This window comes from Oncorhynchus nerka, linkage group LG22, assembly GCF_034236695.1.
Source record: "Oncorhynchus nerka isolate Pitt River linkage group LG22, Oner_Uvic_2.0, whole genome shotgun sequence".
Lineage (NCBI taxonomy): Eukaryota > Metazoa > Chordata > Actinopteri > Salmoniformes > Salmonidae > Oncorhynchus > Oncorhynchus nerka.
Genome location: NC_088417.1, coordinates 93,034,182 through 93,049,061, shown reverse-complemented (window position 1 = coordinate 93,049,061; position 14,880 = coordinate 93,034,182). Strand labels below are relative to the sequence as shown.

The 14,880-nt window shown below is 44.4% G+C and overlaps 1 protein-coding gene across 3 annotated transcripts in view; it reads right to left on the bottom strand.

Moving 5' to 3' along the window:
• Positions 1-14,880, bottom strand: part of LOC115106007 (zinc finger protein 462-like) — a 72,319-nt gene that overhangs the window by 19,249 nt on the left and 38,190 nt on the right. The window contains exons 3-7 of one of the 3 annotated variants that reach the window (XM_029628570.2): positions 9,481-14,810; positions 9,006-9,143; positions 5,416-5,792; positions 4,401-4,519; positions 218-418 (exon numbers count right to left, since the gene is read on the bottom strand). In XM_029628570.2, coding sequence (XP_029484430.2) covers positions 218-418; positions 4,401-4,519; positions 5,416-5,792; positions 9,006-9,143; positions 9,481-14,810 — 6,165 coding nt within the window. The remainder of the gene's footprint in view (positions 1-217; positions 419-4,400; positions 4,520-5,415; positions 5,793-9,005; positions 9,144-9,480; positions 14,811-14,880) is intronic. The other 2 variants (XM_029628571.2, XM_029628572.2) reach the window with 2 other exon arrangements.

The window sequence follows — 14,880 nt, the reverse complement described above, 5'->3', positions numbered from 1 at the left end:
AAGGGGGTGTATACTTTCGCAAGCCAGTCTATATATAAAAACACCCTAAAATAAACGGTATATCAGAGAATAACTTAGGGCTCATTTGAATAAGATATGTTAATCGCAATTACCTTCCTGGTTAAAAAAATAATAAAAAATATCAAACTAAAAACAATCTACGATCAATAAAAGTCTTCCATCTCAGTCTGCTTGGTAATACAGATGGAGCTCTTACCGTCAAGGTTAGAGGTCAGGGGTGTCTGGTGAGGGTCTGAGCCCAGCCTGAGGGGCCTGGTCTGGGGGCCCTGGGTGGTAGCGCCAGCACGAAGCCTGGGGAGGGTCAGGGCCTCCCCATGGTCCCTCAGAGAGTGCTCCTTCAGCTGGCTGATAGTCATTGAGGAGAAGGGGCAGGACAAGCACTTATAGGTGTTCTCGCCTGTAAAATAGTAATAATAATAATAATAGCAAGTAAAGTAACCCAGAGTCAGAATGGCTCATAATAAAACATGGGTTTTATGTAACCGTTAGAGATTCTCAAGGACCCAAAGACACCTGTATGTGTCAAGAATAAATAAAGATCATATCAATATTTCATGTATCTTTTGCAGTTTGATGATAATATTTCACTAAATATAATTTCATTAAAGTCACAGTAAAAAAACAACTAAAAATAAAAAAACTATGATAGTGTAAAAGAAAGGACTCTCTCTCTTCGGCAAAGTAGCAGAAACGTTGGTCAGAGCGGCTCTCTTTTGAGAGCGGCTTTGTCCAACTTAGTATGGAGTCGAACACGCCAGTCGGTTTTTAGACACCGAGTCACTCAAGACACGACAATCTGCCGCTCGTCTGACAATTTTCTTTTTTTGACACTTTTTATGATGAGAACCCCGAATCTATTCAAGGGCAAATCGATTGGCTTGATACTATATTGTAAGGCCAAAAGCTTTCAGCTAGACTGACAGAGCCAGTGCCTTTGGCAGCCAACGGACCTGAAAAGAGGGGTGCTGACACTCATTTTCTACTGCTCTACCCTTCAATGACTTTTGCACCTTATCGAGAGAAGCAGCATTCACATGCTACAAGCTATGGATTCCACCGCATACACATGATCCATTACCAAGGCAGCAATCCAAACCCAATCTTTTTCAACTGTCCTGTAATCTGGTTTTAATGTCCATTCTAGAATGCCCTTCCAACAAATCAGAAACTAGTTTTCAACACTGCTGTGGTATAATATACTGTAAACAACAGAAGGCGTTTTGAAGAAAACCACCACCAACAGACCATGTTAGAACACTTTCAACATGTAATCAAATATTAACTGGCTCTGCTTTGGAGGCGATTATCTGAAGCAATTGTTGATTGTTGTTGACTCTTCTTTCTGTGTTCTTTTCCAATCATAACTGAGACAACATTCATGTCTAGTTTTTTTAGATGGTTCTTCTATGTTCTCGCATTGTCATTTGTGATGATTGGCTATCATATCTATGCCTCTGTTCTGGAGTTGGTTCCCTGGCTGCACCAGTGCAGCCTATAGGAGTACATATCCAACAACATCACACACAGAGCAAGTCCACAGCCACTTGTATGACAGATATTCACTGCACTAAATGACAGGCTGAGTTTAAGATATTCCCATAGGGGACATCTAAGAGACTACTGATATTAGTGTTGATTTAGTATCCTCGAACAGCTCTGGTAAAGTCATACATTCAGACTAGGCCACAGACCCAATACACAGCTGTGGACAATAATAACCCACTAGCTTGGTCCTAGATCAGTTTGTGTTGTTTAGCCAGCTCCTATTAAGTCATGTTTGGCAGCATGAACAGATCTGGGACCAGCAGGCTAATAACATACCATGTTACAGTACACGTGGGTTGCGTCTGAATTGTCATCCTATTAACCACAGCCCTGTAAAGGTAGTGCACTACCCACATGAAAAAATACTACAGTTTACTATACTGCCCTACCAAGTAAAAGAGCAATAACTACTCATTGAGTGTAACTGGGAAAAATAGCTTTAAAGTTTTAATTGTCCAGCCAAATGAGTTGGCAGATCACTGAACATCTGTTGTCTTACTATAAGGCCTTTTTTTTCTTTTCATATTGACTCTGACATGACCTTTGACCCTAGACTGCAGTTACTGCCTTCTTGCACCCACTGGAATACATTTCCATTATTATTTTTTTTAAACACAAACTTGTGTTCATACATTTATTTGTATGTGGCTATCAGTTTCATATAGTTTGATACTTGTATCAGCAAAGAAGAATCAATAATACCAAGGTAAACCGTACACACTGCAGATTGGTGACACCAAGGTAAAAGGCAGTAACTGGCATGCTTTTTTCCTTGTCTTTTTTTCTTCCTTGGTTTTTGCAGTTACTGAAAACATGACACACCATTCTGTCCATAACACAACACAATGGAGGTAGGATATTTGTCCACATGATAAAGCATGTATTTAATGTATCAAAAATGTCAGTAACACATTTTTTGACCAAATGTGCAGTTACTACTCTTTTGCTTGTGAAGGACAGTATACAATACTACAGTACATACTACAGTATTCTATAGGAAACTGTATTATACTGTAGAATACTATACTACATACTGTAGTATCCCTTGATCATGTGCAGTACTTACTATGGAATGTTGTAGTATACTGTAGAATACTATAGTAAATACTACAGTATTATAAAAAAAAAGACTGCAGTAAATACTACAGTAATGTCCGCAAAAACACTACAGTCTACAAAAACGCAACACTTCTTTTGATATAACTACAGTAAACACTACAGTATCTTTTTTGCATAAACCTGCCCATGGGGCGGCAGGGTAGCATAGTGGTTAGAGCATCGGACTAGGAACCGAAAGGTTGCAAGTTCAAATCCCTGAGCTGTCGTTCTGCCCCTGACCAGGCAGTTAACCCACTGTTCCTATGCCATCATTGAAAATAAGAATTTGTTCTTAACTGACTTGCCTAGTTAAATAAAGGGAGAAAAAAAATTCCCCTCCCCATTTCATAATTTGTGCCACCCATGAGTGAGAAACCTACATACCAAGTGAAGCCCAACGTGTTCCCTACAGGTGATAGAAAAGAGCAGAAGCCCTGAATTATCCGTTCAGATCCCAGTCTTAACTACCTACCTACAGCTTATGGAAAATGTGCTGTTTTAGCATTTCTCCAGTAGGTTTCCTGAAGGAGAAAGCCTCCACTTCCATGTCAAAGATAATTAAACAAAAACACTACAGTATAGTACAGTCCACAAAAACACTACAGTAAATACTACAGTATAGTACAGTCCACAAAAACACTACAGTCCACAAAAACGCTACAGTATAGTACAGTCCACAAAAACACTACAGTCCACAAAAACGCTACAGTAAATACTACAGTACAGTCCACAAAAACACTACAGTGAATACTACAGTATAGTACAGTCCACAAAAACACTACAGTCCACAAAAACGCTACAGTATAGTACAGTCCACAAAAACACTACAGTAAATACTACAGTACAGTCCACAAAAACACTAGTGAACACTATAGTATATTACAGTCCACAAAAACACTACAGTTAATACTATAGTATATTACAGTCCACAAAAACTACAGTATAGTACAGTCCACAAAAACACTACAGTAAATACTACAGTATAGTACAGTCCACAAAAACACTACAGTAAATACTACAGTATAGTACAGTCCACAAAAATACTACAGTAAAGTACAGTCCACAAAAACACTACAGTAAATACCACAGTATAGTACAGTCCACAAAAACACTACAGTTAATACTATAGTATATTACAGTCCACAAAAACACTACAGTAAATACTACAGTAAATACTACAGTATAGTACAGTCCACAAAAATACTACAGTAAAGTACAGTCCACAAAAACACTACAGTAAATACTACAGTATAGTACAGTCCACAAAAACACTACAGTTAATACTATAGTATATTACAGTCCACAAAAACACTACAGTATAGTACAGTCCACAAAAATACTACAGTAAAGTACAGTCCACAAAAACACTACAGTAAATACTACAGTAAAGTACAGTCCACAAAAACACTACAGTAAATACTACAGTATAGTACAGTCCACAAAAACGCTACAGTAATTATTATAGTATATACTTCAGTTTTCTTTTACTACAGAATTTATACTATAGTTAACTGTAAATTCTACAGTATAATACAGTATTCTACAGTAAATACTACAGTATAATACAGCATTCACTGTAGTGTTCTTGCAGACAAAAATCTGCACCATAGTATAATATAGTATTTCTTTACGTGGGTGTATAGGGAATAGAGTTCTATTTCGGACCCCCCCATGAACACTGCCCGTTTCAGGTAGTTGTATAGAGCTCAGTGAGGTGTGTTGTGGTTGTTTTCTACCTGCGTGTGCTTTGTGTAGGTGACTCTTCAGGCGACTCAGGTAGGCAGACTTAAAGGGACAGAGCTTGCATCTGAAAGGCTTGTGGTGCCCATGGTGGGACTGCACGTGTCTGTCCAGACTGAAGAGATGGAGACAGAGAGGAAGTAGGAGGAAGAGGGTTAGAGAGAGAGGAGACAGAGAGGGAGACAAAGAGAGATATAGAGAAAGAAATATCTTCACACATGTTCCAACACATCACAACAGAATGCTTTCAGGGAAGCAGAGGGAATCTGTTTCCATACTGCTTCCCTTTTCAAAACCACAATTTCCAATGACTATAGAGCAGAGGCCATAGGGGAAAACATCTACCACAGTCCCTGTATCCCTGGTGTATCTCTTTGTGTCTGACTGCAAACCACATAGAACGTATCTGGGGAATATTAGTGTGTTTTCATCCAAGCCTCTTGGGTGGCATGGGAACGCATTTCCTTTCTGGGTCAGGGCACATGCAGTACAGTGGGATTACACAATGGAGCTCAACAAAGATGAAGTCTTTCAGCTTTGGATAAGAAGACAAATTAAAATCAAAATGACTGCCATGCCTGCAGTGTCTCACTGGAGTGGACTGGAGTGAGATTGGGAGGCAATGTGTGTTTCATCTAGCATGGTGCCAGATCTGTTTGTGCTCTTTCCTTCTCTATTGCTGTCATTGTCAATCGCCAACAGACTGGCACTTAGGTTCCATTCCATCCAGAAAGAATGTTGAAATAAATCACAGCTAAGGAGACAGGTGCAGTAGAATAAACGCCATACAGAACACAGCCACACACACACACCAAGACATTAGAGGACACTATTCATCGAAACAGCAACACACTCAATCTTAAACAATTCAGAGGGCCTACGAAAGTGAACTCCAAATCCCAGAATGCCTATGGTATATACATGTACTGTATGCCCTTTGGTGTGTGTGTGTGACAAGCAGTGAATCAATCATTTATATTATCTCTTGAAGTCTATATTATGTCCTCTTACTTGTGTCTGAAGGGGGAGACGAACTGGCAATACTGGCAGCTGTACTTGTCCTCTCTGGTGAACATGGCCATGGCTGAGTGGCTCCTCTCGTGGGACCTCAGCCCCTGCATCGACATGAAGACGCGGTCGCACTGAGCACACGGGTGTCCCCCAACAAGCCTCTCCTTCACCTGCTGGCCGACGGGCGCCACTACCCCAACCCCCCCCTCTCCAACTGCCATCTCCGTCGTTTCTATGGCAACCGCATCCCCGGCGACCATCGTCATGTCCTTGGGGGATGTCTCCATGATGGAGTTGTCGGTCACCTCTTCCACCTCTCCGTTGGTGATGCTGCTCTCTCCCGGGATGGTGGACAATGGTACATCTGTGACTTCCTGCTGAGGTGAAGGACAGAGGGAGAACAGCATTATAGCAGCTATATTTATTTATCATTTCCATATGCTTTGGCAGTTAACAGGTCGTCCTGACTAATGTACTCCAAACTGTTCATTCTACCAAACTAACCTTGCTTTAGGCTTTGGCTCACTGGGTTAACAGTCTCGTGGTGCGTACAGAACTTGAGATTGAGCCTAGTCAGTCACACCATCATGGTCGAATATGTTATTTGATTCCTGAATTTTATTTAAACCAATATTGCTAGCTGTGATTGAAGTTAAATTCGAATAACCTCCCTACTGGCATGGACATACTGTAGAGCAGGGATAGCCAACTAGATTCAGCCGCGGGCCTTTCTTTGTTGGAGTGGATGGTCAGGGGGTAGGAACATAATCATAAACATTTTTACACTGCAAATTGACCGCAACAAAGCTCAAAACGATATTGTATGTGAAAAGAACAATTATTTCCTACCTTGACTACATTGATACACGATCGCATAAGTCTCTTTTTTCATTTGTGGACATACTTGGGAACATATTTCCTAAATTAAACTAATTTCTTGCTGAATTCCTGGTCCTCTTTGACCAAATATTTTTTTTGCAAGCCAAAAACAAATCACTTGCAGGCCGGTTTTGGCCCGCGGGCCGCCCATTGCCTAGACTTGCTGAAGAGAACAGTAAATTAGACATACCGTAGAGAACAGTAAATTAGACATACCGTAGAGAACAGTAAATTAGACATACCGTAGAGAACAGTAAATTAGACATACAGTAGAGAACAGTAAATTAGACATACCGTAGAGAACAGTAAATTAGACATACCGTAGAGAACAGTAAATTAGACATACCGTAGAGAACAGTAAATTAGACATACCGTAGAGAACAGTAAATTAGACATACCGTAGAGAACAGCAAAATGGTTTAGGTGTAAAAGTAGGGCTTTAAGACACTGATTGGTTTTTCTAGTCAACGTTTAGAACGTCCCGTGAAAGTGGAGCCAATTCCCAAGGTCTACAAAATGAACTACTAAATTCTTACTACTGCTGTTACCACTAACACTAACCAGGTCTTCTGTGTGGTTTCTTTAATCTGACAGTTGGTGATGGTTAAAGTAGGATCTGTTTTTTAACAGATCTTCCTCATTATTAGCCAAAGAGAACTAACTTTGCCTTCCTGTGACTGTAGTTGATTATGTGGACATTAACCTTGAAGACGCCACGACAGAGACCAGGCGACCAGAGACCACAGCCTGAGACATATTCAATGGCCCATTGAAAGAAAAAACGTTTTTAAATGCTTTGCAACAGGAAACAGAAATGAGTATTTCTGACTGGGCAAGTCCATGTAGTCCCTCCCGGTTTCAGTCCGTTTTCCGTTGTTTGGCGCCTAATGAATAAGACCACGGTCTGTCCTGGTCTGCATGTCCCACTTCCTTGATCTGGGAAAGGCAGCACAAAGTGTTTTCTGTCCTAGGCCCCTCGCAAACTCTCCCTCTCTCTCTCTTGCTCTCTCACACTGACATGACGGCCAACAGACAACCAACGTGGCTTTTTATGGCCTACAGGAAGCTCACTATTTCTGCTCAAGGACCTGACCCCGCACTTCATAGGACCATAAATAAGATGGGCGTCCGCAGAACTGGCCAGCCTTGCATCGTCAGCCTATTCTCACCCACCCTCTGGGAGAGCTAGGGGACAGGCCAGGGCCAATGTAAATGACAAGAGATCTAGTACAAACTATTACAGAAACATGTAGTAGCCTAGATGTTCATATGAAACAAATATGCAGTGTAAATATGTGCTATACGCTGTGTTTCTCTGATTGACTTTCTCTTCATATTCAAAATATTTCCACCACACTTAGTCGGGGGCAAATTTCCAGAGTGGTTTAGTTTAGTTTTCTAGTCCTAATAGTTGGTGCCATCACAGAGATGGCTTCTCTCGCTCTTTCTGACAGGACTTCAGCCATGCCATCTTCTGTATGCAGCATTTTATTTTATTTTTTTTACCTTTATTTAACCAGGCAAGTCAGTTAAGAACAAATTCTTATTTTTAATGAAGGCCTAGGAACAGTGGGTTAACTGCCTGTTCAGGGGCAGAACGACAGATTTGTACCTTGTCAGCTCAGGGATTCGAACTTGCAACCTTTCGGTTACTAGTCCAACACTCTAACCACTAGGCTACCCTGCCGCCCCATTACAACGGCCTGGAGTGGCATGGCCCGCAGAATCAACCAGGCATTCATTTGGCTTCCTTTTTGGGTGAGGCTTTAAATCTTCAGGCCTGTCGTCCTTTTGCCAAGTCCCTGGCAAGCTCAGTGGAATACTAATGTCCAAGCGGTTATCCGCTGCACTCAAAGTTATGGCTTCTTTTCCCCCTGCCTGCCCTGCAACGGGAGGGAGGGACTACCTCACTTGTTCTCTCCAGGGGAAGTTGACAGACTGTCTACCCAGGTGCCTGCCTGCCCTGCAATGGAAGGGAGGGACTACCTCACTTGTTTTCTCCAGGGGAAGTTGACACTGTCTACCCAGGTGCCTGCCTGCCCTGCAATGGAAGGGAGGGACTACCTCACTTGTTTTCTCCAGGGGAAGTTGACAGACTGTCTACCCAGGTGCCTGCCTGCCCTGCAATGGAAGGGAGGGACTACCTCACTTGTTTTCTCCAGGGGAAGTTGACAGACTGTCTACCCAAAAACAGAACCCTGCTGCCCCCTAAAAACCGACCTCAGCACTGTGGGGGTCTCTGAGGGCTAGGAGTCAGAAGTCATGACGGACTCTGAACCAAAGAAAACGGGGGACACAGTGGCTTTTAGAGATACGTTTTAGGGGAATTTTAAACATTTAAAAAACAGCTTCAGAAGTAACCTTTCAGTTTCAGCTGAGATCATGTTTTAATGAGGTAAAGGGCTAAAATGTGTTATGGGATAAAAACACGCATAATAATAAATTATACTTCTATTTGTAAGAATGTATTTAACTATCTTAATGCACGTACATTAATAATATGCATATAAAGCATTTATATAAGCAATAAACCTACTAACTCTACAGTCTAAATGAACTAGTGACTGAATACTGATAAAAAACCCTATACTTAGAGCCTGCAGCTGCAGGTAGAAGGCATTATGATGCAATTATAATTCACTGTAAGACTTGTCAAGAGTATGTGTGACACCCGTATGTTACCAAACCCTTGGCTATGTGATCATCATTACCTTGACATGGCCCTCCTTGACCTCCCCGTACTGGACGTGTTTCCTCAGGTGGTTACAGATGGCTCTGAGAGTGGGGTGGACCTCCACACAGAAGTTACACCTGTAGCCGATCGGAGCTTTGTCAGCATTGTTCACCAGCTAAAAGAAAGGGGAAACGGGGGGGGGTCAGACAAAATTGTAAACAAGTTGCTTTTCACAAGACTAGTTGCAATTATATTTTCTATTGCTGATGAAATTTCTTAAAATAATACTTAAAATATTTCATATTCGTTATTCAATGGGTAACATTGCTATTTTAGCCATTACATTTTAGACTAACAGTGAAATGCTTACTTACGAGTCCTTTTCCAACAATGCAGAGTTAAGATAAACGCTCCCTATAGTCTTGCTTATTATGCCTGTCTCATTCGACTCTGACCACATCAGGTATTTTACTGAGATGATAAATAACTTGTCCTTGAACTGTACAACTCACCTTCTCAGTCTTTGTCTCCGGTGGCTCAGATGCCTTCTGCTTGCTGAGGAGCTGCCTCCTCCTCTCCTGCCTCATCGCCCTCTTCTGGAACTCCTCGTTATGGTTCATCAGGTGAGTGCTGAGGAGAGGAAGGCCCAGGAATTTCAGCTCACAGTGGGCACACTGATAGAGCTCTGTCTCCGTCCCATCCTCCGTAAGGCTGGGGTGGATGACGAAGTCCCGCTTCAGGTCCTTGCCACTGTGATGGTCGTTGTAGTGCATGGAGAGCAGATCGACCGTGCTGAAGGATAGCTGGAAGCATTTTAGACACTTGAACGGCAGCCACTCGGCAACCTCTCCCTCTGGCTCGGGCTTCGGTTCAACCTCCACCACTTTGTTCACCTCTTCGATAGGTTCGGGTTCTTTGGCATAGAGTACAGTGAAGTAGCGTCCAAGTTTGCTGGAGTGTTGCCGTTTGGGGAAGACTCCTGGATGGCGTTTGATGTAGTGGGAGACTATGCTCTTCCTGCTGAAGGCCTGGAAAGCACAGAGCGAACACTTTCTCCTCTCCACGGCCAATCGTAACTCCTCGGTCAGCTCCGACCCTTCCGCCTCCGACGCCAAGGGCACCACCACTTTACTGGGCTTCTCCGTCAACATCTTGGAGGCTGCCAGGCAATGTGTGTAGTAGGCATCAATGTCATGACGCTTCTGATAGTGAGCTGCCAGGCCTTTGCGAATGGGATTGGTGTACGAACAGAGAGCACACTTGAAGACATTGTTCTTGCCTTCCGGCTGAGCTCTGACATTGTTGTGTTTGATGCGGTAGTGTCGAGCTATGCCTTTTCTGGTCGAGCAGAAGTACTTGCAGAGCTGACACCTAAATACAGCATGGGCCTCTCCTTTGTTGATGGGGAACTGGGTGAGAGCGAGTTCGAATTCGCTGACCTCTTGTACCTCTGACGATAGACTCGTGGCACTGCATTCAGCCACCGGCTCATCTTTCACTGTGGAATATTGCATGTGGGGAGTCTTGAACATATCTGAAGCTGGCTGATTGTGATATTTCTCGTAGTGAATTTTCAGTTTCTCCAATGTCCCATGAGTGTAAGGACACATTTTGCACCTGTACGCACCATAGCCCTGTCTTTGGGTTTTGCACTTGTCATCCACTTCAGTTATATCTTTAACCTGCTCTATATCATCTGAGAAGTCCTCCGCGGTGACCTTCACCAACGGATGCCTCTTCTGGTAATGAGTGAGAACTCCATGGATGCGTGAGTTCACATACGGACAGTGGCGGCACTTGTAAACCGAACTTGGATTGATATCAGCTTCCTGTGCGAAGTCAGCCGCCTTGACTTTCATGCCTGGGTGTTTCTTGCCATAGTGTGTCAGAAGTCCATGTAGGCTGTTATACTCAGACAGACATACCGTGCACTGGTACGGGCTGTTTGAGATAGAGCTGCTTGTGTGGGAGAGCCTGGGATGGTGTTGGAGGTGTTCTTGAGGTGGCGTAGGGATATCCAGTGAGCCTTCATCGTGCGCAATCGGAAGAAAAGTGAAAGGTGGTCCTTTAGCCATCGACGGGTGGAGTGTCACTTGGGACCTTTGACCTTTGATGATGTCCAGTAGCACAGACTCATCCCCTTTGACAGCCCAGGGGTGGACAGCTTGGTAGTGGTTGGTGATATCCCAGATGGAACAAGCCTCGAAGGCACAATCTCTGCATTGGTAGTGCTTAGTGTCCCCAGCGTTCCCTCCCGGCTGGGAGGCCGTAGTATCTGGCCCTGCCCACAGCTTGCTGGCCATGTATGTGTAGTCAACGTTGTGCTCTGGGTGCCGTCTTTGGTAATGCAAGAGCAGCCCGTTGGGTTCTCCGTGGGAATAGATGCACCACTCACAGTGGTAACCAGCCTCCAGGATGCCATCTTGGTACGCCCAGTGTAAAATGGTCATGGCTGTGGCCTTCACAGTAGGATGATCCTTCTTCAGGTGCTTCTTCAAGGCATACACGTATGGAGATGTATAAGAGCAGTGCCTGCACTTCAATGAGCGAAGGGTTTCGGAGGACGTCTCTATCTCAGCAGGAGCAGCAGGGGCTATGGCAGAGGCTGCAGTGCCTGACTGGCCCATCTGAGCTCGCTCTCGTTGACTGCGGACCACTGCAGTGTGCCGGCGTACAAGGTCAGCATTCGACTTTGCGTCCCTGTGCTTCTTTTGGTAGTGAATCAGCACTCCTTTTACAGTGCGGTTCCCATAGTCACAGTGCTGACAGAAGAAGAGCATCTCTGCTTCTCCCTTCTCTGTGCCAACCCTACCGTGGGAATTACTGGATCCATCGAATCCGTTGTTGTTGAACTGTTTGAGGAACTGCTTTGGAGGTGCAATCTGTAGCTCATCCATTAGTTTCATCAACCCAGGGGTGGGAGTGGCATGCTTGATGTATTTCGCTGTCACTTTTATCTCTGGATGTCTCTTTTGGTAATGGACAAGAACACCCACAACAGAGCGGTTGCTGTAAACACAATGTTTACAGTAGTAGATCTCCTCATCCGTACCAAATGGCATTGTGGCGCTGGATGACTTCACAGGGGTGGGTATGTTGACGTTGTAGGAAGAGCTGCCTGCTGACAGTGGCCTATCAACTGTGATAACCCTCATAGTTTTCTGAATGCGGAAATACGAGGCCTTCTGCTCTGGGTGCTTCTTCTGATAGTGAACTAGAACAGAGTGCATGTTAGGGCTAGCAAAGGAGCATACTTCACAGTCATACACCACAACGTTACCACCCTCTTTCAGGGCTTCCGTCTCTGCAGTTGTATCTTGCGTCTTTGCAGCATTTTTGTGGGCAGGACTGGATGAGGACTTGGGCGTGGAAGTGGAAGAGCTACAGGTGAAACTCTTGGGACCGGAGTTTAATATTTCTCTCAGAGTTTGAGATTCTGCACCCTTGTGTTGCTGTTCCACCACATAGCTTGAGAAGATCATAGCGTTGTTTATTTTCACTTCAGGGTGCATTCTTTGGTAATGGGGCATCAAGCTCCTGACGTTTGGACTTGTGTACGAACAGAAGCGGCACATGTACACCAGATCTGGCTGGTTGAAGTTCAGCACATTGCTGGCTTCTGGGTGGTGATCCATGTAGTGATCGTGAAGATCGTTGAAGTTGGTGTATTCGATGAAGCACTCCAGGCAACGGAAGACTGCGCTCTGATCCTCGGGGTCAAGGATGTATCTAAAGCTAAACTTGATATAAGGGTGCATTCTCTGGTAGTGGGTGCTTACACTGCGGGCTGACTTGTTGTGGTAGTCACAGTGCTTGCAATAGAAGCGTGCGACCCCAGAGACCTCTGAATAGTCCAGGTTCTCATGGAAAGAAGTGTCCCGGCTGTCTTGGCTGCTCTGGTCCTGGAGATCAGCTTTAGGATCAGCAGAGTCGTTGTCCTCATCCTCAGAGAGTGTCAGCGCAATGGGAATGTTTCTTAGCTTTGACGTAAGAGTTCTTTTTCTTTTCCCCACCCGGCCTTCGTAAAGCTTGTTGTAAACGTAGCCATGATTTTTACTATCGCTGTCATTCTCCTCCTTGTCTCGGCCTGCATCTTCATCAATGTTGAGCTCTCCTTCCTCTTCATCATCAATTTCTTCCAGATTAATCACCAGATCCTCCTGTTGTTGACTGATCTTACTCTGAAGGTTGTTGGCGATTTCATCAATCCTAGTTCTCTTTTTGACTGGAGACAGATCCAAAGGTAGGTCGTTGATGGACTTTCTTGCTGTTTTCCCGGTTAAGTGCTTTTTGGATCCAAGTCCAAGAATCGAAGTCTGGGTTTTTTGTACAAAGCTCTGAGAATTGGAGAGAGTTTCTAATTCAGTGTCCTGCTGCTCATTTGCTGACTCCTCCAGAACGACAGCTTGCATTTCGTCACAGTAGGAGTGTTTGTGTTGCTGGTGGACCCTCAGACCTTTCAGGGTGGTGGTCGAGAAGCTACAAAGAGTACAACGGTGAGGGTTCTGCTGATTAAGGTCATTTAGCACACTGTTTAGCTTTTTCCCATTGACTTTGGAAGCAGAAACATTTCCTCCGTTCACTGGTTCTGGAGTCTCGTTCTGAGGACCTGGGCTTTCACTGGTCAAGTCCATGGTGTCCCAGTCTGAGGAGTGGCTTTGCTTGTGCGTGCCTAACTTGAGAGGGCTGGTGCAGATGAAGGGGCACACGTCACACTTGTACACTGTAGTCTTACCAGACAGGTGTATGTTCTCGATGTGACGGGAGATGCTTCTACGATGCATGGTGAGGAAAGAGCAGAAGGGACATTGGAACCTGTTCATGTACCTTCTGAATGGTATCCCTTTAGTCTCCAGCATCTTGTTATCCTCCTCAGACAGAAGCTGCTTAGCAGAATCACCGGCTGACGGGTCGGTGTATTTGGGGTCATCCTCGTCACCCAGTTCATCGTCGTCTTCAGAGGTGCTCCTAGGGTCATCCAGCATGCCTGAATCCATCTCTATGGCAGAGTTGGAGACATCAGACATCACGAAGGTGGACCTTTCAGACAAAATGGAGGATCCTGTGCTGTTGGGAGCTACCGATTGGATCTGTGAATACTGATAGGGTGATATCCCAGAGGCGGTCTTGCTGAGCTTGAAAACTGAGCAGTTGGCTACTGAGGAGCCTTCATTAACACTCTGGTCATTGGAAACCATATTGGAGTTAGGAGGGCTTCTTGGGGAAGAGGGGGAATCCGATTTAGAAGAGCCTGCGCTTCCCTCTCCTTCTCCACCTGGGTGGATGGCTGAGATCCTTTTCGCCACGTTGTTGTTTTTCATCATGTTATCACACCATTCACCACGAAGAGCCTGGTTCCCCCTGGACGTTCCCAGAGGTTTAACCATGGACTCCGAGATGCCACGTTCCACCACATCCTCTTCTAGTTCCTCACTGGGTTCCTCAGACGACAATGCCTCAGATTCTTCAACAGCCTCAGACGGAGATTCTGAGGGGTCCAGATTAAGTTTCCCTTTATGATACATCTTTTGGTGTTTCAGGATCCTGGCTTTGCGTGGAGACTTGTATGTACAATACTGGCAGGAGAACACTTTCCCGAGACTGTCATGGATAAGGATGTTGTAGTTGGACTGTTTGGACGCCTGGGAGGCTGGTGAGCTCCCACCACTTAGTGTGGCTCCATGTACCTTCTTGGTGTGTTTACTCAAGAGAGATTTGGATCTAAAGTAACGGACACAGATCTTACACTGGAATAACTGGTTTGCTGACTTGTTGGACTGGTTTGTTGACTTGTTGTATGGCATTTGGTTCGAGCTGGAAAAGTCTGTTTCGAAGCAGTGGCCTGTGGGAAAGAAAGAAGAAAAAAAGAGACCAGTGTAAAACTTGAATCAATCTTTCCTTTAATAATTATA